Genomic DNA, 24,905 nt, shown 5'->3' with positions numbered 1-24,905 from the left:
AGTACTGGTCTGGGGAGCTGTCAGCCAGCACCTCAAGTGACTGATCTGACTAACAAAGTCCATCAGTTTCCCATGTGTGTTAGTGTTGCTAGCTCGGCTTTCACGGTCATTTTTAAGGCAATAATTGTCCTAGCAAATCAGCAATATAATTTAACTACCAATGTCTTAAACTAGTTTTATGGTCATCCATTTTCTAAAGTCACCAGATTTTATTATTTACCCACAATACAATTATACCAAAACATACATATATTTAAGAAAGAGAAACACCTTCATAGAAATGTTGATAGCGCTTTGAAATTGTCTGTCACAGCTGGGGCTCTGTTAGACATTGCTAGATGTTTCCCCACTTGAATATTCCCCCGTTGCACTGGGCAGGACAAACTTCACGTATCTCCCCTTCTCCCAGCCCCTCCTTATTCGCAGAAGTCTTTGCCGGATGCAGGGCAAAATGAAGATGATTTTTGCTAGGATCACAGTACATGGGACAAGCAGCGTGAGGGTGTAGGTCGGAGGCAGGTAGAATTTGTACTGGTTCTCATCGAAGGCCCTCGACCATCCGTATGTGAGTGTGTGCAGAGTGCTGATTACCAAGGCAATATATCCAAGGGTGGACTAAAAGGAAGAGAAACACATGCCAGTTAGCAGAGGACCTTGTGCCTGGCTATTTTCCTGTATTTTTTTACACTATTTTTTAAGTGTTCATAGCACAGAAAGAAATGAATATTCCTGCGTTTCTTGGACAGAATAAAACGCGGCTGGAAGCCTTTTGTGGGTAGTGTGCCAGACTGCATTTTTCTTTTTCTAATCAGAGGTTAAGTGTGATATTAGAAACTCAGCAGGAGTTTCCCAGAAGATGCTGCCAATTTGGCTGAGAGGTGGGCTCCTGCCTCCGTGTGAAGCAGCAGCCCCCAGCCCCTGCCGAGCACGTAACCACGGGCAGCTCACAAATGCTCCTCCCGAGCCGGAGCTGCGAGCTCCACTGCCTGCCGGTCCATGGCTGGCAAGAGGCTGGTGGCTGGCGGGGTGAAGCATCGTTACTGTGGCTCTGGACCAGCAGTTGGCATTGGTCAGAAGTTGGTGAAGCCGTAGCTTTGCACAGAGCGAAGAGGCCTTCAGGTAACTGCCATCATTTACAGGAAAATGAGATAGTGGAGACAGAAGTGCTCTGTTCTGAGGTGAGCAACAGCCCTGAAGGGTTTCTCTGTCTGACAGACCTATGCTGGTTTGTGAGCCAGACCATTAGGCTGTGTGATGGACTAAGTCCTTGAAATGGGGAGTCAAGAGCCTTTTATCCACTCAGGGAAGCAGCAGGAATGCAGCCCCTGTTCTGCAGTGAAGAACTTCCCCCAGTTTCAGCTGAGATCATGGCTCCCAAGCACCCAGAGACAGCATTTTGCCTGAATTTTTCCAGCTCCCTCTAAGGGTTGCTCTCTAGGGAAGTTTTAAACTGGTCGCCTCGCTGGTGGTTTCCTGCCAGCATCAGAGGTGGTGGCTCCTGAGCTTGCCAGCTCCCACTGCTCACTGGCACTCAGCAGGAGCTGGGTGCTCGCTCCTGGAGGCATCTCAAATACAAGCCTTTGCTGCTGTGTTTTCAAAGAACAGCACAGGTGTAGCATATTGCTCTGCTGCTCTTTGAATGCTTGGTCTAAGCCTGCGATAACAACAAAATTCCAAGATGCCTAGACAGAGAAAATTTCATTGCTCATGTCCCCAGCTTAGCGAAGGAAGCCTTTACAAGTCAAAATATCTGGCTTGGTGCAGCTAGTCAGAGATCAGCAAGAAACAGTCTTCCTGAACATCCAGGGAAGTGGACACTGCAGGGAAATAAAGGACCAGGGGAAGACAGGAGGAAGGACTCATCATTTTTTCTTGAAAAAATAATCTCATCTGGAAAACTACTCAATTCAAAGCATCTCTACCTATTTTTGATTGTTGGGAAACTATTTAAAAACCCAGACAACTTTTTAAAATGTACCATGTTGTTACCAACAAACTAGACCAAGACTCCTCTAACTTTCATTTAGGCAGCTGAGAGGACTGGGCAGGGGAGGGAAGGAGGGCTCTAAAAACATGCTACCAGATCTAGGTACTTCACTTTGACAGCCCCTATCAGGTAGTCATGTGGGTGTTGCTGAATCCTGCCAAGATTTCACCCATATGACCCCCTGCCAAGGCAGGGAGCTCTCCTCTGTGTTATGGCTGAGCATTAGTCAAGGTCATGCCAGGTGTCAGGAGAAGACCTGTGAACTGAGCCTCAGTCCTGCATGAATCCCCACACCCATCCTTTCTCCTAGGGACAGCTGTCCTTATCAGAAGCTACGTCCGATTCCTAAACCAAAAGTGCTAACAAGCAGCAAACCTGAACAGGGTCAACATCTTTGTTGGCGACATGGACAGTGGGATCGAGGCACCCTCACCAAGTTTGCTGACACTGAGCTGTGTGGTGCTGTCGACGCGCTGGAGGGAAGGGATGAGCCATCCAGAGGGACCTGGACAGGCTGGAGAGGTGGGACCGTGCAAACCTCATGGAGTTCAACAAGGCCAAGGGCAAGGTCCTGCCCATGGGTCGGGGCAATCCCCAGCACAAATACAGGCTGGGGGATGAATAGATTGAGAGCAGCCCTGAGGAGGAGGACTTGGGGGTATCAGTGGATGGAAAACTGACTCTGAGTCAGCAACATGCACTCACAGCCCAGAAAGCCAACCGTGTCCTGGGCTGCATCAAGAGAAGTGTGGCCAGCAGGTCAACTGAGGGGATTCTCCCCCTCTACTCTGCTCTCGTGAGACCCCCCTGCAGTGCTGTGTCCAGCTCTGGGGCTTCCAACAGAAGAAGGACATGGACCTGCTTGAGTGGGTCCAAAGGAGGCCACAAAGATGCTGAGGGGGCTGCAGCACCTCTCCTGTGAGGACAGGCTGAGAGAGTTGGGGGTGTTCAGCCTGGAGAAGAGAAGGCTCTGGGGAGACCTTAGAGTGGCCTTCCAGTACTTCAAGGGGCTACAGGAAAGATGGGGAGGGACCTTTTATAAAGGATAGGATGAGGGGTGATGGTTTTAAACAGAAAGAGAGCTGATTTAGGTTAGATGTAAGGAAGCAATTCTTTACTATGAGGGTGGTGAGACACTGGCACAGGTTTCCCAGAGAAGTTGTGGCTGCCCCCTCCCTGACAGTGTTCAAGGCGAGGTTGGATGGGGATTTGAGCCCCTGGCTGCAATAACAACCAAATTCCAAGATGCCTAGACAGGGAAAATTTCGCTGCTCACGTCCCCAGCTTAGGGAAGGCAGCCTTTACAAGTCAAAATATCTGGTCAATATGAGCCCTCATCTAGTGGAAGGTGTCCCTGTGCATGGCAGGGGGGGCTGGAACTGGATGATCTTCAAGGTCTCCTCCGACCCAACCCATTCTACAATTCCATGATTCTAAGATTGGTTTCACTTAGAAAATGAAGGAGTTTGCTGCAATATGCCACGATCGCAGTTGAACCTTACAGCAGGACCTAATCCATTGTTCATCCGTCTTTTATTGACTCTGAGCTTTTCTCCAACAGACAAAAAAAATCCCTGTGTGGCAAAAGGTTGGAAGTACCAGCTTGAGACTCCTATGGCAGAGCAGAGATACAAAGCAGGGCAGGGGAAGAGGGGACAGGTGAAGTTCAAGAGCAGCAGATGCTTTCTGCCCTGGGTGGAGGATGCATTCAGAGTTTGCCTGAGCAGGGCTTTATGCACAGCAGACATGTCAGAGCTGCAGATAATTAGTTTGTTCCTCTATGGTTTCTTTTTAAAGCGCTGCTGGTACTGGGGGAGAGTAGGAATGGAAATTAGTAGCACAAAAGGTGACAAACCATCACAGGCGCGCAGTGAGTCACCTTTGTGTGTGGACAGCAAGGCACATGAAACAAAAAAGCAAACTGGCAAAAAATGTGTGGATAAGCTGCTGTTGGCTGCAAAGAGCGCTAGCAGCTACTCAGCAGCAATGGGTTGATCTGCTCATAACAGAAATGAGGGGCTGTCTGGTGAGAGCAGGCGGTGCCCAGGGAGGGTCCCAATGCGGATGGTGACTGAAGGATCTGTGGTTCAGCTGCACCCGCCACACAGCTGGGTACAGACCACAGCTGGTCTGTAAATGCATGAAAATCAAAAGTTTTGCTGATCGCAGCTTGGCTCAGTATCTACAGCTAAATATACACTCAGTATAGTACAATGCAGAGCCTGCTGAGCACCCCCCAGGGGCTAATCTGCCAACGTGCTTATCCCTGATACCGCACTGAGTTTTGAAGCTCTGCTCTCTTTTATCCTCTCGGTGCAATTTCTGGCTATGAAACTTTTTTTTGTTTTGAACAGTGGCAGGGGTTTCTTTTGCCCTGTCACAGCATGGGGAATGAGGGGCCACCACCCATGTAAGGTGTTAATGCCCTCTGAAAGACAGCTGTATGAAGATGGTATCTTCTAATGTAGGCTTTGCATACATTTTCTATTCTGTATTCTCTTGTATCTCTCCCATCTCCTTAGTGTTTTTGAGGCTCCCTGTAATGCATCAGTGAAGGTGATTCAGTTGCATATGGCTCATTTAGAAATGTCTAGGTAGCATCCAAAGCAAACAGCCCCTTCCTGACCCAAATATGTTTCTGACTTCTGCTGCCGTCAGTCCCGTGAAGTCATTAGCTCCATGGAAGCGGCTCTGGTTTGCACTTCATCGACAGGAGGGTCAGAAAAGGTCTGATGACAGATTCTTTATATCTTGTGATACACGAGCTAAGAAAGAAACCAGGTCAATTCAACCTTCAAATTCCAGGAGGACTTCTAGGATGGGAAGGTAAAGGCAATCATACACATTTTTACTTCTCAGCCAATTAGAGTTGATTTGTAAATCACTGGGGAACATTAAAAATGTCTTCTCTAAGTTGAATTACATACGCATCATTCCTGTTATCCAGTCTCTAGATCCTGTACATTTTCTGTTAATCAAAACTGGACATATAGGGGAACAGTGTATCTAACTATATTTAATCGAAATTTGTGTATGTGCAGGAATTACTACAAAAATTAACTTTTTTCCTAAAATCTTAGCAAAATCCAAATAGGATTTTTGGCCTGTCAGGCAACAGATGTGTATTTTAAGAGTGTGGCAGTATCCCATGACACATACATGTGCACACACTGCTGCTGGAAAATGTCAGACTTGGGAAGCTCTGGGTAAGGAGGGGGTTAAAGTGGCTCCTGAATTTGTAACAAGCCCCAGCCTTCTCTCAAATGTGGCTTTTGGTACAACATCTTTCAAACACACCAGCCAGTTCATCTGAAATGGCAACGAACTGCTGCATTTTCTGGGAGACATCTGGCTGGGGTGGCTGCACTCTGCATTTTCCTTTTTTTACTTTTCCCAGGCCTGGGAAGCCACAATGCCCCTGATGTGTTGTAAAAGGATCAAGTGCTAGACATCCCAAATATTTGAGAAAGCAGTCTCATGCTTCACCCCCTTGTGCTGCTGTGCATTAATTCAGGGAGGATCACATTGCGTGCTCCGTGAATGTTAACTTCTGGAGTTTGGGAGCAGTAGCTGTATCTGCTCTTAATTTCCTCAAGAAAGGCATCACCAACTTAGTGAAAAGTAAATAATTTTTAAAAGTCCTCATTAAAAAAAAAACAAAACAGAAGCTACCATGCTAAGAGATCTCTAACTTGCTCTTCTTACATGATATTTCCACAGTAGGGCACAATACCAGCCATGCCTCTCCTGCACGTGATCATTTGGGAGCTCGTGTCGCACTGTCATGCTTTAGCCCATGGGGACAGAAATAGGTGTATCTTTCCATGAACTAAGCCAGCCGGTTCCCATTTGGGGCAGCCAAGAGCTATTTTGGAGCCAACCATCATGTATTTGTCTGGTCCCAGTGCCAACATACCCTTAGAAAGACACAGGAAGGGGTCCCAAAGGGCAAATGCGACAGTCGTGTTACAGACACTCGTAGGAGATGGCAACGCTACCTTGCTGTGACAATGTATATATTACACAACACAACGCCAGCACCCTCCAGGAGAGCTGCCAGGCTGCCTTGGGAGCCAAAGGGAAATGCTGGGGGTTTCAAAGCCTCCTTCCAGGCTGCAAGGAGACACTTCCCTTCATTTGGGATTCCTGGTATGAGATGCCTAAGCCAGGATTGATTAATCCAACGTCCCACTGGCTGCAGCCCTCCCCTGAGACATGATGATGAGAATTAATATGCTCCCGTTCTGAAAGAGAGCTTTAAAGCCAGGTTTCCCTTCTCCCTGAGGGACAGTCTCTTGGGTCAAGCTCTCTTGGTGAGGCTCTGCTACTCAGTGTAAATAATTACTCGTTAGTCCATGGTAAGAGGAAAAATGACAAACTGACTTGCTTGTTTGGTGATCGGGGCACTTGTGAAGGGAGCAGGCTTCAAACTCCTGCTCTAATGAATATTGAATTATTTATATGCTGCTGAAGAGCTTCAACATGATGATAGATATTCACCTCCACATCCCCGAACCCTGCCCTCCCCTTTTGAAGGGTTAGGTGTGCACTGGTGTGATGCACAGGGAGGTGATGCAGGGGGACAGGGTCCCATGGGGGCTTACGCATGTTGGGGTGCCACGGGGGTCACTGCAGCGAGACTTGAAGCCTGGTGCACACTAAGCAGCAGTGATGTAAGAGACACAAATAACACAGGGTTTTAGGGCTATGGGATATGACAATGACATGGCTCAAAATCAGCTCTAATGTACAGGGAATACTTGAAGGTTCATTCCCCGCTATCCCTGTTAGTCAGGCCTAAGCCTGGCTCCAGGTACATCCTTGAGAACACTGCAGCCCTGGAGTTTGAGTTTGTGAATGTGCCACGTGGTGGACCCAGGTCACTCAGGGAATTTGGCCCTTGGGAGCTTGGACATCGCTGCGAGTGGGAAGAAGGCTCCTAAACCACTGAATGACTTTGGAGAAAGAAAAATTACATTCCTAATTACTTTTTGAATCAGACATGGACTCTTCATTGAAATCATATCCAGGTCTCTGTGCTTCTTAGGCTCTGGCATTTTTATAGACCAGTCTAAGCCTTTTCAAACCTACTGAATATTTGGGTGCATGCAAACTCTGCCAAACCTGACCTCCCCCTGCACTGTCCTCCCAGTGCTTTCCTTTTCAGAAGCTCACTCCCCCTGAAATGCAAGGGCAGATCTGTGTCCCGCAGCCAGCTGTCTCCATGGCAGGTTACCTGACTGCCCTCCACAATCTGGTGCAAACCCTCCACAACATCACTGACACGTCGTGCAAGGTGCAGACTCCCTGCAGCATCTCCAACATGATGCGTATGGTGCAAACTTCCTGCAGCAGCCCTGACATGTTGTGCATGACTGATATGTGTCCGGCTCCAAGGGGGATCCTACCCACAGAAGCAAACAACCTTGCCATCTGAAAATGACTCCAAGGCTTTCCGCCTTTCTACCTGTGTGACTTTAGGAGGTTTTTAGCTGTGAACGGCAGTGCTGCTCCTGGGCTCCAAGTGAGGGGGGAAAGGACTCTGAAGGAGGGTATCACACAAGCAAAACCGAAGCTGTTTTTTTCTCAGGATCTCTAACTAATGCTGCTAAATGCAGGGGAGAGAGAATTTCAGCCAAGACATTAAAGACTCCCTCCTGCAAAGCCTGCTACTAATCCTCACATGGATGCCCATGACACATTACATTTTCCCTTTCCCCCAAGACAGCAGCACCCTTCGCAGACCAGGCGAGAGAGCAGCGCAGCCCCCCTGGGACCCACCACATCCTGCTGCCCTGCCATCGCTGCTCAGTGTCACCTCCTGGGTGGGGGGTCCATGGCTCCAGGGTGCACAGAGAGGCGTGGAGCAGCAGGGTTTGCCCTTAACACCCGTGCACAGCTTGCAGTTGCCGTGCCGGAGCAGGGACGTGCTGGGATGGCAACCTCTGCCCTCCATGGCCTGCGTGAAGGCCTGACTGACTGCAGAATCACTCTCTGGCATTGGCAAATGTCAACTTTACCTGAATGAAACTGAATTCCCTCCAGTTGAGAGAGTTTGCGATGGATGGAAGTGAAGTGATGGCAAGTAACGACAGCAAGCCCAGGGCAATTATTCCAACAGAGATATAAATCTCCATCCTCCAGACTTCCTCCTCTACCCAGATATTCATCTTCTTCTCCATAGCCTGGCATGACAATGAAGGTTTGTTAAAATGGAGTGCTTAGAAATAGAGGAACTGAATTTTATCTGTATGTTTTGGTTTTAGAAGCAGGTTTCCTGGATGAAGATTGAGTCCTATTTGCACCTCCAGCACTATTTGCTTATTTGGGAGGTGTGGAAATGCTTTTTTATCCCAGCACCATTTGGCCAAAGCTAGACCTGATTCGAAGCCTGCTGGGAAGAACTGCTGAATGCTCCCAGCTCCCACAGCCTGTAACCACAGCAGCAAGCCCCAAAGTCGCATTTGGAAAGATAATTAGAACGAGAAGTCAGTTTAAAGCCATGAAAACAAATACAGATGCTTGAATATGCAGTAGTCTCCTAATACCCTTTGTTTTAAGTGCATTTAGGGGGGGAAATTGTTCATGCTAATGGAAGGGAAGATGGGTTTTATGCTGCATGGCAAAGAGGAACATTTAGAACCGTCCTCTTTAGCCCATTAAATGGGTTTAATTTACTAAACAAAGATGTTGCTAGAAAACAGGAGGTAGAGGGGAAATGAACACAGGATGCTTGCCTGAGATTAATGTGCGACTGTGGCAATTGAGAAGGACCTGCTCGAGGCTGGAGCTGAGAGGCTGGGGATGTTGTTTGATGGATGCTTTGAACAGGCACTGCTGCCGAACGCAGCCATCCTGCTCCCCTCTGCCCCCATGGCCCCTTCCCTCCTCTCTGTTGGGACAAGCATTTGGAAACACTCAGGCAAATATCCCAACACAGAAAGTGGATTGGTTGTGGGGCAATTCCGTGATCAGGTTCCCCACTCAGCTGCATGAAGCTTGTGCCATCCCAGGAGGGAGTGAGGTGCAGCAGCAAGAAGCCAGGGGCAGAAGGGCAGAATCACATTTTCCCATGGCACTGCCAAGTTACAGAGCTGGCTGAATTCCCTAAAGGTATCTTACACTGCATAAACACTGCTGAGAGTCTCAATAAGGCAATGAAGTCCTTTTCCATTTCCTTGTTCTCTTAGGCTATGACCAGTTCTTCACCATCACTTTGTTAAACTCCTGGAGGCACACTGTGATGAAGACACACCTTCTACAAAACAATTCCCACCCCAGGTTATGACTTGGCCTCCAGCAGGTACCTACTGTGAATGTCAGGGATCTCCCAAAATCTAGGGAGAAAAGTTGAGGGGAACTCTGCTCCCTCCACCACTAGATTTCTCCTCTCCTAGCATTTTTCCTGCCTCTGCCCTAGTCTCAGGGGCCAGGCTCTCCGAGCATTTTTCCTGCCTCTGCCCAGTCCCAGGGGCCAGGCAAGGCTGGTTTCAGAGGCTTGTCTGTGCTTCTGGGGAGCAATGGTATGTCGTGTTTGATCCTAGCCCTAGCTGTAAATGCACAGGCAACATCCTGCTAAGATGACTGTTCCTCATTGTGGATGGGTGCATGGCCAGTGTGTGGTATGCGGTTGCCCTGTGGAGGAAATGCTTGTAAAGAGAACAGCTTATATCCACTGTCCCACATGTGCTTTGGAAAGTGAATGCAAAACCCAAGATATTAAGCCCACTACCCAACATCTGGATGTGTTTAGGAGGTTACTACAGGTGCTGACCTGAAGAGTACCCACATTACCTGCTTGACGGCCGTCTCGATTAACTGGTAGCGGTGGGAGCGGCGCATGGGCAGACAGAGGCTGTACACAGCATGCAACGCTGCACAGAAGAAGCTGAGGAGACCAATCTGCTTTCGGTGCTGGAGCCACTGGTCAAGCCAATCTGGAAAGCGCCTGTATTTGGTGCCGTAGTAGAGTTGCGAGCAGGCTGCCAGCACCCCGGGCAGGTAGACGAGCGACAGCATGACGTAGGCCACGCAAGGCAGCGTTGTATTGACCACCTCGATGGGGATCTTATACAACTTGTTCTTCTGCTCCCTGATGTAAGGGTGGATGACCTGTCGGATCAGGTTGTAAGTGAAGAAGCAAAGAAAGAGCCCCAGAGCTAAAAGGACGGGGATCTTCCAGGCTGGCAAGAGGCGCAGGGGAATGTTCTCAATCTCACAGGCTGATGACATGCAGCCCATGTCCACAGGGGTGAATCCCATGACTTGAGCAATTTCTGCTACAGTGCGCTTGGCTTCTTGGTTATTTGAGCAAATCAGAACCTGCAACGAACAGAAAGATACACACAGGGCAAAGAGAGATCAGGTTGCTGGGAATGAGTGCGCTGGGAGGGATGCTGTGCTAAAGGGAGCCTACGTTATCCCACTGATCATCATGCTTCCTGGCAGGCTTTCTGATGGGGATTTACCATGGCTGCCAAAGACCTCTCTCCTGGACAGGTTTCCTTTCATGTGTGCACCACCAGTTTGTTTTACAGGCTGTGTTTAGATAAACAGACAATTAAACAATACTAGACAATTAAATAATACTTTTTACTTGGGCAGAGGCTCCAAAGACTACAAAGCATGAAGTAAGTGAGGGTACTTCATTTCTGAGCAAAGAAACGCAGGTGATCTCTGGATGCAAGAGTCAGCACTCAGAACCCTTCTCCTGGAGCCTAAGGCCATTTGCTGATTCTGCCAGACCTCAGCTGCTGAAACAGTGGGGATTTGGCCCTTGTCAGAAGAAAACAATACCTGCTTATTTCCATCCCTGGCACCTGACTGCAGCGTCCACGCAGAAACCACATTAAAACCCTTGACCACGGTGCAGGCTGGGAACAGGGATGCCAAGTACTCAGCATTGGATTCTTTGTGATGGTTGACCTCAGTGTTGTTACTAACGTCCACCAGGATCTTGCCTGCCAGCACATCAGCCAGGTCGCAGAGGGTGGAGTAATGTTCCCTGAAAACCGCCACAAAAATGACATCCGTCTTCTTCACTGCCTCAGCCTGGAAGGTGACTTCTGCTGCGGAAGGGAAGAGGCCGGCTTTTCGCTTTGGGTTGCGGCTGCCAACCACCACCTTGAACCCAGAGTATACCAGGCGGATGGCCAACGACCGCGCAAAGTCCCCGCTCCCCAGCACCCCGATGGTGCGGCCGGCTGCAGGCGTGGTGCTGGGGTCACCCTCCATGCTCTGATGGCCCAGGAGGGGTTTGGCCATGTCTCCTCTGGACATCCTGGCAGGAAAAACAAGGGGAAATGCAAGTTCACTGTGAAGTTCTTGCAGAGACCCAGACCACATCTGTGGTCACGGGGAAAAATGCCACTTAGGCCACTTGAGCAGAAGTGCACGTGGTTTTGGTCCCAGTAGCCCAGGACCCATCTGCCAAACCCACCAGCAAGTGTGCAGTAATGTACAAGCACCATTGGAGGGGGACAAAACACCATGCAGGGTTGGAAGGCGAAGGGTTTTAGGAAAGTTTCCCAGGTTTGTGTGATCCAACACCTGCTGGATGCACTCATCCATCCTTCGCTGTCTTTCATGATGGCATCTCACACTGCAAAGCCAGGGCAATGCTAACAGTGACCAGGACCAGCAGCTCTTAGACCCCCTTGGAGCTACCAGGCATCTTCTGAAAAGCCCAGGGCCAGGGGTCCATGGGGATCCCTAAGCCTATATCAGGAAAAGCTGTGGGCGTGCTTCTGATCTGCAGGAGCAGAATCAAGACAGGGAGTTTAAGATGGAATTAAAGTGTCCTAAATGTGGTAAACAAAGAGAGTTGCAGCATTTGCCTGTTCCAATATTTGGGTTTGGCAAGTGCTGTTTGCTTCAGCTCTTCAATGAGTAATGAGAACTTACTCGTGACATTTAAAAAATATATTAAAACATGATGGGATTTGCTCATGAAAGATCTTGATGAGCTTTACAAACGTTAATGAATTTTGCCCTGTAACACACTGCTCTCTGTAACAGATTAGATATTGAGGCCACGGAGAGGTTTTAAACAGATCAATAAATTCACAGGCAGCACACCAGCCGGCCCTGGAGGTCAGAATAAACTCAGGTAGGGAACTGCCAGGCTAGTCACTGGCTGTGCCACCAGCAGCTCAAATCTGCCTCCTGAGTTAAGAAATGGCAAATTTGCCCTTAAGGAATGGCAAATTCCTTAAGGGCAGATTTTTAAAGGGCTGAGGAGGTGGCCCAGGGAATTTACATACCTGGACATCTGGCTTTTGTATTGGGCACACTGGGAGAGATTATAATAAAGACCATAATTAACAAACTCATGATATATTGGGGACTCAGACAACTTGGTTTTGGTGAAGTACAGTCTTGCCTTATAGCTAGTCAAGTTCTTTCAGAGTGAAGGTGACCGCTCTGATGGGGTGACCTGGTCCCTGGCGCAGGCTGTGTTCTTCATAGGCTTTTGAAAATGTCCTTCACCCAAGGCTTTTCTGGGATTGGTGCAGTAGTGGTGCAAAGGGGAAGGGCACTTCTGCATGAATAGTTACCAATGGGAAACAAAGGGTAAGAAGAAGTAAATCATTTTCATAATGGGAATAGGTTATCAAGGGCTTTCCCTGAAGATCTGTGTTGTTGAACATGCTCATAAGTGATCTGCGAAAGGGACTGAATATTGAGAAATGGAGCTTGTGTGGGATAATAATTTAGGACAGTCAATCTTTATTGAGAAGAATCTGCAGAAGGATCTCCTAATTCAAAGTGCTTGAGCACCAAAGTTCACTACTGACACATGGCAAGACCTGCCTACGGGCATAAAACCCCCTAACTATATGTACACTTTAATGAGCTGTAAATTTGTTAAAACCACTCAGACAAATGAACTGAGGGTCACATTACTCTGAAAACACCAGCTTGGTGCTTCATGGCAGGCACACATCAAACAGAACCTGAACTGCTGGGGGAGAAGATCTCTGACACAGACACCATGATCTCTCAGTCCTGCTTCTCATGGAAAGCCCACAAAACACCTCAGCAGATGGACCTTGAAACTATAATTCGCTGTCCTGGATACAAAAAAAGTCATGGCTTCAGTGACAATACTGTTTCTATGGCAGAGGTCTGTCTGCTCTCCTTGCCTCTCACCAAGCAGCTCCTTGTCCCAGAGACCAGAGATGCGTGTTCATGGAAGAAGTGCTCTCAGGAGAAAACAAATGCTGAAGAAAGGCATGCTGACTTCTCCCCTATTAAACACCTTTCCTCTGCTCCCCACATATCACACAGACTTTCTTTCATGCTCCAGGTGAGCAAGAGAGTCCTGTTAAACTCAGAATTACTCATACTTCACTCTGAAGCTTTCTGCTTCTGTTCCAAACCTGCAGAAGGGTTTGTGTGCCGCAAGGCTGATTTGGTGATGCTGACTGTGTCTGCTGGGTTAACCCAGGCTGCTGCCTGTGCACACAGCCCTGCCTTAGGTATATTCCATGTGTATCACAGTCACTAGGATGTTTCATCCAGGAATTAGTGGGAAAGACATACAAAACAACACAGAAAACACTACTATACTGCTGTATAAATTCATAGATCAAACAGCACACTGCAGTTCTGCTCACTCCACTGCAAAAAAAGGGAATAAACCTGTAAAAGGGCCACATGGAAAGAGTAAGAGAGATGACAAAAGCTGTCAGCTTGGAAAAGAAACACATGGGTGAAGAGGGAGAAGTGACCACCTGGAATTTCTTGGCATGAAGAGCAAACTCACAAGTAGAGCTCAGGTCAACAACCATGCTGGAGAGCAGCATGGAAACACCAGTCTGCTTTGTTCACAACCAGCTGTGCTGCAAAACCCCTAGTGTAAAGTAAAGCAGCTCAATCTGAAAAGATGTTTTTTTTTTTTGTTTTTTTTTTTTTTTTTTTTTTTGTTTTTTTTTTTTGTTTTTTTTTTTTTTTTTTCCTGGCCCCTTCTTATCAGATGCTTTATCAAAAGCTCACTGCTTTACTTTTTTAGAAATCTTATTGTTCCACCTAAATTTATTCATGGCCAGAACTATTTGTTCTAGGGTCAACGCTGTTGTTCAGCCTAATAAGCTTTCTTTCCTACACCCCCCCTCCTTTTCCACCACCTGTACGCACAAAATGTTATTTCAAAATAGAGATGCATGTCTGGCTCTCAGCCAAGGGGAGAGAAATCAACATTCAGGGTGACAAAGCGGTTGTTAACCGCAGACTCATTTTATAATCAATCTAAAGCACCTCAAAAGCTCTCTCCATGCTCTCATGGGGACGTGAATTTTGCTGCAAGCAAATTTTCTTGTAGTGTGTTTTCTCTGTCCTGTAGCTGCCACTGAACATGTAGAGAGACGTTAGCAATGTTTGGAGATAAACAGCTTTGCTGTCTCCAGTTATTTTGATTAAAAAGGATGACAGAATTAAATAGCCTTTGAAGTCAGCAGGGCAGTTAAAAAGTAAGATGCCTCAAAATCTTTTCTGTGGATTTTGGTGTGATTACTTCCATCACGCTCTGACTGTTGGGGCTTTGGAGCAGGAGCCATCCCCGCTGCACAGCCTTTGGTGGGATGGCAGCATGGTCCCCACCGCCAGCTGCTGTCTGCTACTGTGGGTTGCATTGCCATCGCTGCCGCGCACTGAAATCCTGCGAAAGAATGAGGAGAAAATCCCCCTTCCACCGTAAATGCATTTTGCAAAGACAAACACTGTGGTCTCTGCCTAACAGATGCCTGGAAATGGAGTGTCTGATTAGGCAACAGGGTTTTTTTCACTTCTGTATCTCTGTGGAGCACACAGACCCCCCCCTCTCCCGCCACCGCCCCTGACTTACCATGTTCACGCTTCTTCTTCTGCACCTATGGCCAGTGTGTTACTTGCTTAAAACTCTCCCTCCCAAAGCTAATTCTTCACAGCAAGGTAAACCCATACAAAGTCAGTGCAAATCACCGTGGCCAGGATGCTGTGGAGTCATCCGGAGGCAGAGGACGCCAAGAGTGAATACCACAGCGCTTGGACACCTCCTTAGTGTGCTGCAGCCTTAGATAAACCTCCTTTATTGATCTTCCCTATCAAGGAAACTGCACCCCTGCTGAGTTATGGCACATGCAATTCAAGGAGATCTGTTTCTTACCAAGGAAGCTACAAGATGACTTAGAGCACAGCCCAGTGGAAGTAACCTACCTTCAACCCTAACTGGGAAGCAGTTCCCTAATTAAAATATCTAATACAATGTAAAGCTGTGCTTCAGCTAGTCTATTCTGACACCCTTATATGACTGTGTGAGGTTGCTATGTCCAGCTCTAGCATGCTTATTCCTGTGTACCGTTCACTGACTGCATTGCAATTACTGCTATTATTTGCAGGACAATAAGCAGTGATGGGCAACGAGCAAGACGGGGAGCTCCTATCTGCCAGGCACCCTACCAAAACTGGCCAGAAGGCCACTCCTGCCCCAAAGAATGGGATCAGACAGACAAAAGCTGGGTGAAACGAAGCAGTCAAATCTCTGTTGCCCAGGCAGAGGGAGGGAGGGAGGGAGGGGCTCTCACAGAAGAAAAACATGGATAATTCAATGTATTTTGCACCTGAGGCTTGGCAGAGGCTGTTAGCTTAGGCTCAGTGCCAGGAAAACAAGGTTTTTCTGCCTCTCTGCCCACACTGAACAGCCTCGCTCAGGTTTTGCAGCAGGTTGGCCATTCTGGACAGAGCCGGGCTGCAGGAGCCCACTCAGGTGTCTCTGGGATCACAGCTGAGTTGATCTGCCAAGCAGATCATCCCCCACCGCTAACAGCGAGCCGGCTCAGTTGTTATCCTCTTTCAACAGACATGGGGGACTGAGATACTAATGATAAAAGAGTCCAGCAAGTTTGCCTGGAAAGACCCTGATATCCTTGACTATGTCTTTAACAACGAGACCATCTTTTTGGGCCCCTTTTACTTCCTCTGGTACAGGAGGATAGCCTAGGTGGTTCCTGTAACTCCCAGTCTGGCCATGTTTGAGTCACAAACACTGAAGTAGGATGGACCTGTGGTGGCAAGGAATAAACTCCACTTCAGTTGTGGCCAAAAAAATCAAGACTTACTTCACTGCCTTGGTGTTCAGATTTATCAGATAAAAGACTAGTCTTTTACAACATTAGTTTTACAATAACTCTAATTAAAAAAGCAATGTCTTAAACATATCACTGAGTCAAACTGTGCCAAAGAACAGGGCAGCAATCTCATAAGGAGCTCCAAGTAATGGTCCTGTCCAGCGCAACCAAACTGGTTCCTGTTTGCACAGAAGCTCATCTCTGAGCTCAGCCTCACACATGGAGCCTAAGCCAGCAGTACCTTGGCTAAAACAACTGGTTTTGTGCCTTCCCCCAAGGTCAGGTTTTGTTTAGACTGACCACAACTGAATCTGGAGTAGCTGTGGATTCAGCCCAGTGCAGGTCATCACAGAGCCTGCTAAGTGTGTGCTTCAGCTTCTGCGCTGGGGTTTTTTGAGATAAAGTACACGATTATTAGCTACATTCCCTAATGAGCACATGGGTTGAAACACCAGCAAACCGCAAGAGGAATCAACTGATGTAGCAGAGCCCTTGGTCAAGTCATTGCACATGAATATCCTGCTTTCTGCACCAGGACTGTCCCTTTGGGCTCTGCCGGCGGTGGCTGGCACCTGGCTCCATGGAACATGGTCCCACAAATACACACGGGAGGGACAGGGGTGATCTCTGCCCCCAGGGGACTTTCAATCTGCATGGAGGGACCTTTGAACCATGGAACTGAAGCCCTACAGCTTCTGTTTGCAGAGCCCTCTGCTCAGTGCTGTGCCTGCTGGCATCTCCTGCTGCGTTAACCCTTGAGAAGCCCCAGCTGGAATGGAGCATTCAGCACCTGAAGTCTCCATTCAGGTCTTCCTGTGAGCAGAAATACTCACTTTTTGGTTACAGCCGTTCTGTTTCCAGAGAAAAGAAAACATTTAAGTCTCTTTCCCACACCCAGAGTGTCCCTCCAACACGCACAGTGAGTACCATGTACCTGTTAGAACTGGAACGGATTTAAGAAAAGGGCTTATCCAAAGCTGCTTTAATCTCAGCTTGGATGAACATTTCAGGAGACCTTTCAGTCCTGCCCAGGCTGACTGGAAATAACCCCTCTGCTCTGCAGGCGAGGGAAGGAGGGGGGGAACCAGGCTCACTGACTCCTTCCCTCTTTCTCCTTCCAAAACAGAGTTAACTCCCCAACAGCGCAAACCAGGAACTGGCAAAGGGAATAAATTACCCGTCAGTATTACTTCAGCCAGAAAAGCCATGTTGCAAACCTACCCGGGATGCCAGCCAGGCCATCAGAATGAGGAAATGCTGGGAGCCAGCCTCCCCCATCACCATGTTTTGGCCCCTTTGCCCATGGGGCGCACAGGGCAGGGAGTGCTGATGGGGAACAGGGGGGCTGTTCACCCTGTACACCTACAGCCAGGGTGGGGACCTGCCCTGGGGGAGACGGTGCTGTCCTGAGCAGGCATCTCTGGGTGCTGAGGCTGTCCCTGCGAAATGGTGGGGACAGACCTGCTGTGGGACCTGCCGGGCTGCTGTGACCCCAGACCTGCCATGGGCTCCCGAGGGTGCTACGTGTTCTCCTGCCACTGCTCCCCACCCCACTGCACTTCGCATTCACAGGTCCTCATGCCTCCCCCTCCCCCAGGGCAGGTGTTTATCCGATTATCTTATTTATCATGTGTTTATCTGTTAAAACCACTTCCATAAGCTCCTGCAGAGCCCAGCTTTCCCCCCTCTATCTCTCGATCCAATTAACCTCACTGCTTCCTTTCTTACCCCCAAAGGACACAGCAAATGATTCGCCCTCTCCTCTGCAGACACATTTTGCATTTCGAGAATGGGTTTCACATCTCCCTTCAGTGTTTCCTGCACGAATGAAACCCAACTCTTTCCTCAGAGCTATTTGCTGAGAGTCTGACAACTCAGCCTCTCTTGCTTGTTCTCATTTTTCGTGGAGGATTCCCAGAACTGCATTTCCAACCGAGCCCCTCAAAGGCACAGCTGGAGCAGAGGTGCCACTTCCCCAGTGTGCCACTTCTCTTTCCTCATCGCAGCAGGCTGTTTGCTTTTGCACAACTGCATGACACCGTTGACTTACGGGCCGTGGTGCCCATCACCCCATCCTCTGGCTCCCCACGGCCGCTGCCTGGCCGGTCACTCACCTGGTGTCCACACGGTCAGTCAGTCCTACCACACAGGACATAACACATGCCCTGTTTTTTCAGAGCAGCTCTCAAATTTAAGAATCTTTAATTCTTAGTCTCCCCTCTAAAATGTCTCCAGTCCCGCCCAGCTCAGTGTCACCTACAAATGCAGTACGTGCCTCCCTATTCCATCACCCACTAATGAAAACACGGGCTGGCAGGCACTGACCCTCTCCACTCTGTACACACTGCAGTTTAAACTTTGATAAATATTGAGGATGTTGTTTTTGGAAGCCAATGGTGAAGCCAAAGGCATGTTCCTGACCATGAGAAGTTCTTCACCATGACCAAAATTCAAAAACATATTTCAAAACAGGGGAAAGTGAAGGAGAAAGGGCTACCAGAATTTCCCACAGGGGCAAAATAGCATCTTTTTCCCACACAACCTCAGACATTTTGGCTACAGTTTTCCTATAGAAATACATCAGCCTGTGGTCACTTTGGAGGGACAATTTCCCTTCCCAAGGGTAAACGGGTGATGTTAATGCTGAGCAGAAAAATCACCCACCTATGATATGGAACTGGACAAAGAACTTTTGGCCTGTTCTTTTCATCAAAACTATATACTTTTAAGCACAGTTACCAACAGGTTCTTACACAGATATCCCCAAAGTTTCCCAAATTTGTCTCCAAAGGCAAGGGGCACCCCTTTGCAGTACATCTTCTCTGCAGCAAAGTCCTTGTCTGAAGAGCCTCCTCTGCTCTTCTGCAAAAAAAAAATCTTGCTGCCTCTGCCTGCTGTGTCAATAGAGTAATAAGAAGCCTGAGAAGAACCTGCCCTGTAATAAATCTTCATAAAATGGGAATCTGAAAGTCTGGGAAGCCTGGAGGTTTCATGGTAAAACTGTGGAAAGCACAGACCTGAAGCAAGATGGGGGCAGTGCTGACGCTTGACATAGCACAGAGGACTTTATCTGACTAATGTGACTCTGAATAAGGTTATTTTCCCTGCTTATCATCTCACAGTTCTTAAGTGACATAAATGGGGTGGTTTAGAACAACTTCAGGTGCCATACTTAAGTCTTATGTGGCTTCTCTTGATTTCTTTTGGGGTCTTATTTCTCTTGCTGCTCTTACCAAACTAACAGCTATCTCACAGTGACTCGCCCATTTCTGAGCCTTCACCCCCCAAAGTGCACGGAGAGCAGGGAAGCAGCCAAAAACCTGGATGGTGGAAGCTTCTCAGGTAGATCTGAGATCATAATGCTCTGCAGCCAGACACGATGAGAGGGGGTGCTCCTGCCTGAACCAAGCTGGGGAAAATCTCTTCTGGTCTTCTCCAGGCTGCGTGTGCCGTTCTGCTGGGAGCTTGAGGGCTTTGGGGATGGTGAGACCTGACTTCAGCAGTCACCACAGGGAGCTGGCAGGCTCTGACTGTTTAAAACCTCTTTATTTCTTTCCAGGAAAGACGCAGAGGAATTGCGCATGAAAATATTTGGATTGGCTATTCCTGTGCTGCAGCGCCTGTTAGAAGGGTCTCCAAGATCAGCACTCCCTCGCCTTTCTGATTTTGTCTCTCCCAGTGACTCAAAGGATGCACAGGACCACACGGAGGGAGAAGATGGCCTGGGAGGCAGTGTGGTGTGGAGGGAGGACAGAACCCGTAGCATGGGGTCAGCCCTGCTCCTGCTGATCTTTCTTTCCTCCCTTGGAGCACCGACATGGCACACAGCGTGCAGAGGTAGCTCTGAGCCAGCCTTGAGTAAGCACAGCGGTGAAAACAGGGCCCTCTGCCCAGGAGAGGTATCAAAGCTTGTGTTAGGGCCACATTCTGCCTCTTCTGCCTTTCCCAGCGGCTCCTAGGAAGCTACTAGAAGAGGTGGGGCAAACACAAGCAGCTGATCGGGTGGTCCTGTTCAGGGATCCAGATGGGTGGGAGAGATGCTCTCTCTCAACTCACTGCCTTGAGATGCTGGGACCCCACAGCACTCTGCCTTCCCCTTCCTGTCCCTGGCTATTTGCCTGTGTCTGGCAGAAAAGTGTCTTTGGTTCGACATCCTGGAGAGCAGAGCCAGGTCTCTTCACCCAGGGAGCACAGAGCTCTCACTGGTCAGCCCGGGCAGGTGAATTCACCTGGTCCCTTCTGTTGAGGGACACCAAGCTGCTAACATCTTGCTGTGTGTGTGTGCCCTTCTGACCATCTATTTTACATTTCTATTTTTTTCTTCACTCTTTCAAGTGGGTGATGAGACCAACAGGAAAGGAGGAAGAAGAGGGAGTGTAACTGGCTGGGGAGGAGCTGGGTTGAAAAGAGAAGGTGGCAGGTGGCTTGACTGGGAAAGGACCATGGAAGGATGATGATTACAGTGATCATGCTGCCTTGTGAATATAGCACTTGCTTTGCCTGAACACACTATACTCCTGGGAGCATGTTCAAAGCATGCCACAGACATACCTGCTGTGCTGAGCAGCGGTGATGGGCAGGAGAGGTGTCTGGGAAGGACAAAACCTCGGTGTAAAGCAGCAGCAGAAGGTACGAACTCCATGGTACCTTCTCCAGGATGAGGGAAGCCTGGTGCATGTATGCACATGTGTGCACGTGTGGGTATGCACAGCACGCCTTCTCCCAGGGACCCCAACAACTTAGCGAGACCCACATGTGCTGGAAGGGTACAAACACCACGTATTTCACCACCGCTCAGGGTGTCCAGCTATGCTGGCTGCTGCAGAGGGAACCGATGCTGTCTGCCTGGTCAGTTCTGTCCATCTGGGATCCCTCTTTGATGGTCTTTAATGTGTTTTTTAAAGCCAGCTCTACTGGAGCACTGCCTTGCACACCCACCATTGGCAGGGATACCCTTGCAGTGAGAAGTTAATTTATTCCAGGTACCTGAAGTGAAGCATGTTGGTATCTATTAGTGCTTGCACATGATCAGTAGTTAGTATCAACATACTTCAGTGGTGAACACGTGTTATCTACAGACTCTGATTCTTGAAGCCTACGGTCTGTAGGGAGTAGGACATTTTTTCCAAAGACTACAGTGGCGTGTTCATATGAACTGAATGGAAATGCATATGCAAGTGTAACCACAACCAAGGCTTTAGAGAGACTCACTGAAAATCTGAGAACCTGGAAAAAGGATGGGAAGAATTTCTGTCTCAGTTCCTTAAATCCTGGGCAAATTTTCAAAATGTTCAAGTGATTTAGGCCCCAAAGTACCTAAGAGCTTTTGGAAATGGGACATAAGCTTCCACATCACTGACATGTTTTCAAAGTGTTTTGTCTTTCAGTTAAGCTACATTTCCCTTAAATTTGATGAAGATGGGAAGCTGCTTAATCCACTGTAGGGCTGCAGGGAAAACTACCCTGTGAAGAAGCAGTAACTTGCTAATTACTTCCAAATTTTATTTGCCTCCATCATGGGTTTGAAAGAAAGCTAATTCTAATCAGTGATGTTAAAGACAACAAATTGGTGGGTTTTAATTCTTGGTATGTGACTCTTATCACAGCTGCCAGTGCATTTCCCACCTCTTGAGAGAGCCAGCGTGGCTGGCCTACTTCTTCCCCCATCAGAAAAAATGTGTTTCCCCTGAATCTAAACCTGCTTCTATTTATGAGTGTGATGTTACAAGGTCACAGTCAAAGCATAGTTCCTAACAATAAAAAGCAAAACAAACGAAACAGAAAAGTAAAAAGCAAAGCAAATTGAAAAAATAAATTATTATGCTTTCAAAAAGCATGTTTACCTGGGGTTTGGTAAGGATTTTTTAAACAAAGGCTTGTTGAGTCATCAACATTTCTTCTTTACAATTACAGAGAAAATCAAATATGTGCAGTGACTATGGGATCTTGTATTACTGTAGATTTGTTTCATAGCAAATGTAATTTTAAAAGAGGAGAAAACTTAGGCTTGATATAGTATTTAAATCTTGTTAGTCCTCCATCTCCTCAGCCCGCAAGAGTACTGATGCTGTAGGTGATGGCCTTCCTCTCCCGCTGTCCCTCAATTTTGGTTTCTTGCCATGCGAGGTATTTTTCTGTGCGTTGGTTTTATGCAGAGTATACTGAGGGAAATGATCTGGGGTCCTCAGTACCCGTCCATCCTCTGCTGGGCTCAGCAGGGTGCTGGCATTACCAGCACGAAGGCTCCCCCAAAGTCCCCGTTGATCAGCAAAGGGGCTGTCACGGCCCCACACACCCCCCGAGGGTTACACCCTGGCCAGGATCACAGGACAGGGACAGTCCCCACGGCAGGTCACATCACCTCTGGGATGGTCCCACTACAAAGTCACCTCTCCAATTCCTTCACCGCTTTCATCCTTCGTTACTCCAACACGGATGAAATGCTGAAGTCCCCCCCATAGAGCATCCTACCCTTGTTCCTCTTATAAGCCCCGACATCGCTACAGAAACCACATGGCTGCTCCCTGCTCGCCTCTGAGGGACCGTGGGCCCTGGCCAAGATTTTCTCCAAGATTTTTTTATATCTCAGTGCTGATTTCTCCCTGGCTGGAAGAAGCCACTCATCTCCTCAAATTTATTTTGGCGAGCCGAGAATGAAAAAGTGAAACCGAAGTGCAAAGTGCTCTCCGAGGGCCACAACCCGCCTGGCGCATCCATCCACACCTCGGCACCCCACCGCGCCCACGGGACCGCAGCGCGACTCTACTCGGAACGGCAAAAACCGCCCCGTTTCGGGCGGGTTTGTGCCCGGTGCCAGGGAGTTTCCCGCACCTGCACGGACGTGTCCGGCGGCCACGGGTGAGCGCTTCCAGCTGCAGCCCCCCCGCAGCGCAACCCCGCCGGGGACCAGCATCCCGCCGGCCTCTTCCTAGTCAGCGCCCGGATCTGGGACACACCGACCCCTCGGGAACCCCCCTCGGCTCCGGCCCCAACCCAACACTCGCACCGAGGCGGCCACGGCCGAAACGGCGCCGGGGGCCGCTCCCGCCGCCGGCCCGGACCCCCTGCCCGAGCCCAGGGGCGGGGCGGGACCGGCCCCCCGCCCCACAGCCGCGCCGCGGGGGCTCCCGGGGCCCGGGGGTGCCGGCGGGACGGGGCCCCGCGACCGAGCGCTCCGCGGCGGGGGAGACCCGCGGACCCGGGGCCGTCACCCCGGGCGGGGGCACTCCCGGCGGCGCCGCCGAGCCGAGCCGAGCCGAGCCGAGCCGAGCCGAGCCACCCCCGGCCCGCACCGCACGCCCGGCTCGGCCCCGCGGCTACCGGTTCGAGCCCCGCCGCCGCCGCCTCCGCCGGGCCCCGGTGGTAGGGCAGCCCCGCCGCGCCGTCCCCGCAAGGGCGAACCCCGCTGCGCCCGTCCCCCCCGCGGTGCTCACCTCTGCGCGGCGGCGGGCGGCGGGAGGGCGAGCGGAGCCGTCCGGTAGCGGTGAGCCGGCAGCGGTGATGTCAGGCCGCGGGCTCCGCCCTCCTGCCCGCCGGCGGCCGCCACACCGCCGCGCCGCTCCGCTCGGCATGGCCTGGCCGGGCTCGGCACGGCTCGGCACGGCACAGCACAGCACGGCCTGGCCCAGGCCGGCTCTGCACAGCCAGGCTCTCCGCATGGCCCAGCACAGCTCAGCATATCCTGGCATGGCTCAGCCTGGCCTGGCATGCCTCTGCACAGCCAGGCTCACCCCATGGCCCAGCCTGGCATGGCCCAGCCTGGCCCAGCACGGCTCTGCCCAGCCAGGCTCACCCCGTGGCCCAGCCTGGCATGGCTCAGCCTGGCCCAGCACAGCTCTGCACAGCCAGGCTCACCCCATGGCCCAGCACGGCTTGGTATAATCTGGCCCGGCTCAGCACAGCCTGGCATGGCTCAGCCTGGCCCAGCACAGCTCTGCACAGCCAGGCTCACCCCATGGCTCAGCCTGGCATGGCCCAGCCTGGCCCAGCACAGCTCTGCCCAGCCAGGCTCACCCCATGGCCCAGCCTGGCATGGCTCAGCCTGGCCCAGCACAGCTCTGCACAGCCAGGCTCACCCCATGGCCCAGCCTGGCATGGCCCAGCCTGGCACGACTCAGCCTGGCCCAGCACAGCTCTGCACAGCCAGGCTCACCCCATGGCCCAGCACTGCCCGGCCCAGGGGTGAGGGTGTGGGAGCGCTGAGCCCTCCAGCCCCGGCCTTGCTGCTCCCTGCTGCACCCGCCCGGGTGGCACTGCCATGCTGAGGTTAAACGCACAGGGACAGGAGGCCATCGCCGCCGGGGCTGCATGCGATACCTCATCCATTACAGGGCAGACCTTAACTCTCTGTTTATAAAGTGCATTTTGGAGCCAGCCAGTGTTTCGTTTTAATGGGAGGGTGCGGCTTGATGCGACTCTTTCCATGCTATCAGGGGCCGTGCACTTGCTCTTAAAAGCTGTACCACGGGGTGTGGAGCAGATAATGGTTCATACCCCCACACTGGGAAAGAGTTGTCCTGTTGCAATCGCCCCTCACTCAGCCACACAGCCCTGCTCCGACAGACCAGTGGTAGCACACTCTTAAGCTGCTGAGACCTGGCCTTAAAAGCAGTGTCTTCACACAGAAACCTTGGGTCAAACTCAGAGTGATTTAAAAAAAAAATGCCTCTGGAGCCTTGTTTCACTCACTCAGTGGAGGAACACAGAGGGGAGGGACCCAAAGGGATTGTCTCATCTGTCCCCAGACGGCAGCATAGCTGGGTAGATGCTGGTGTGATCTGTTTCTGAAGCCTGCACGAAAGGGATGTGCAGCT

The 24,905-nt window shown here is 50.1% G+C and overlaps 1 protein-coding gene across 2 annotated transcripts; it reads right to left on the bottom strand.

The window, feature by feature from the left end:
• Positions 1-174: 174 nt before the first annotated feature.
• Positions 175-23,624, bottom strand: STEAP3 (STEAP3 metalloreductase). Of its 2 annotated transcripts, XM_074910669.1 has the most exons (5): positions 23,526-23,624; positions 10,784-11,267; positions 9,782-10,309; positions 8,008-8,172; positions 181-615 (listed from the first exon to the last, which is right to left on the bottom strand). In XM_074910669.1, exons 2-5 carry the CDS (start codon positions 11,264-11,266, stop codon positions 325-327), a joined length of 1,467 nt encoding a protein of 488 aa, XP_074766770.1. In that variant the 5' UTR covers position 11,267; positions 23,526-23,624; the 3' UTR covers positions 181-324. The 2 variants fall into 2 exon arrangements, with proteins under 2 accessions (XP_074766771.1, XP_074766770.1); XM_074910670.1 differs by lacking the exon at positions 8,008-8,172 and having other exon boundaries at positions 175-615.
• Between the last annotated feature and the right edge of the window lie 1,281 nt (positions 23,625-24,905).

Source organism: Athene noctua, chromosome 7 (genome assembly GCF_965140245.1).
Source record: "Athene noctua chromosome 7, bAthNoc1.hap1.1, whole genome shotgun sequence".
Classification (NCBI taxonomy): Eukaryota; Metazoa; Chordata; class Aves; order Strigiformes; family Strigidae; genus Athene; species Athene noctua.
Note: the sequence above shows the minus strand (reverse complement) of the source record. Positions and strands in the feature narration are given on the sequence as shown.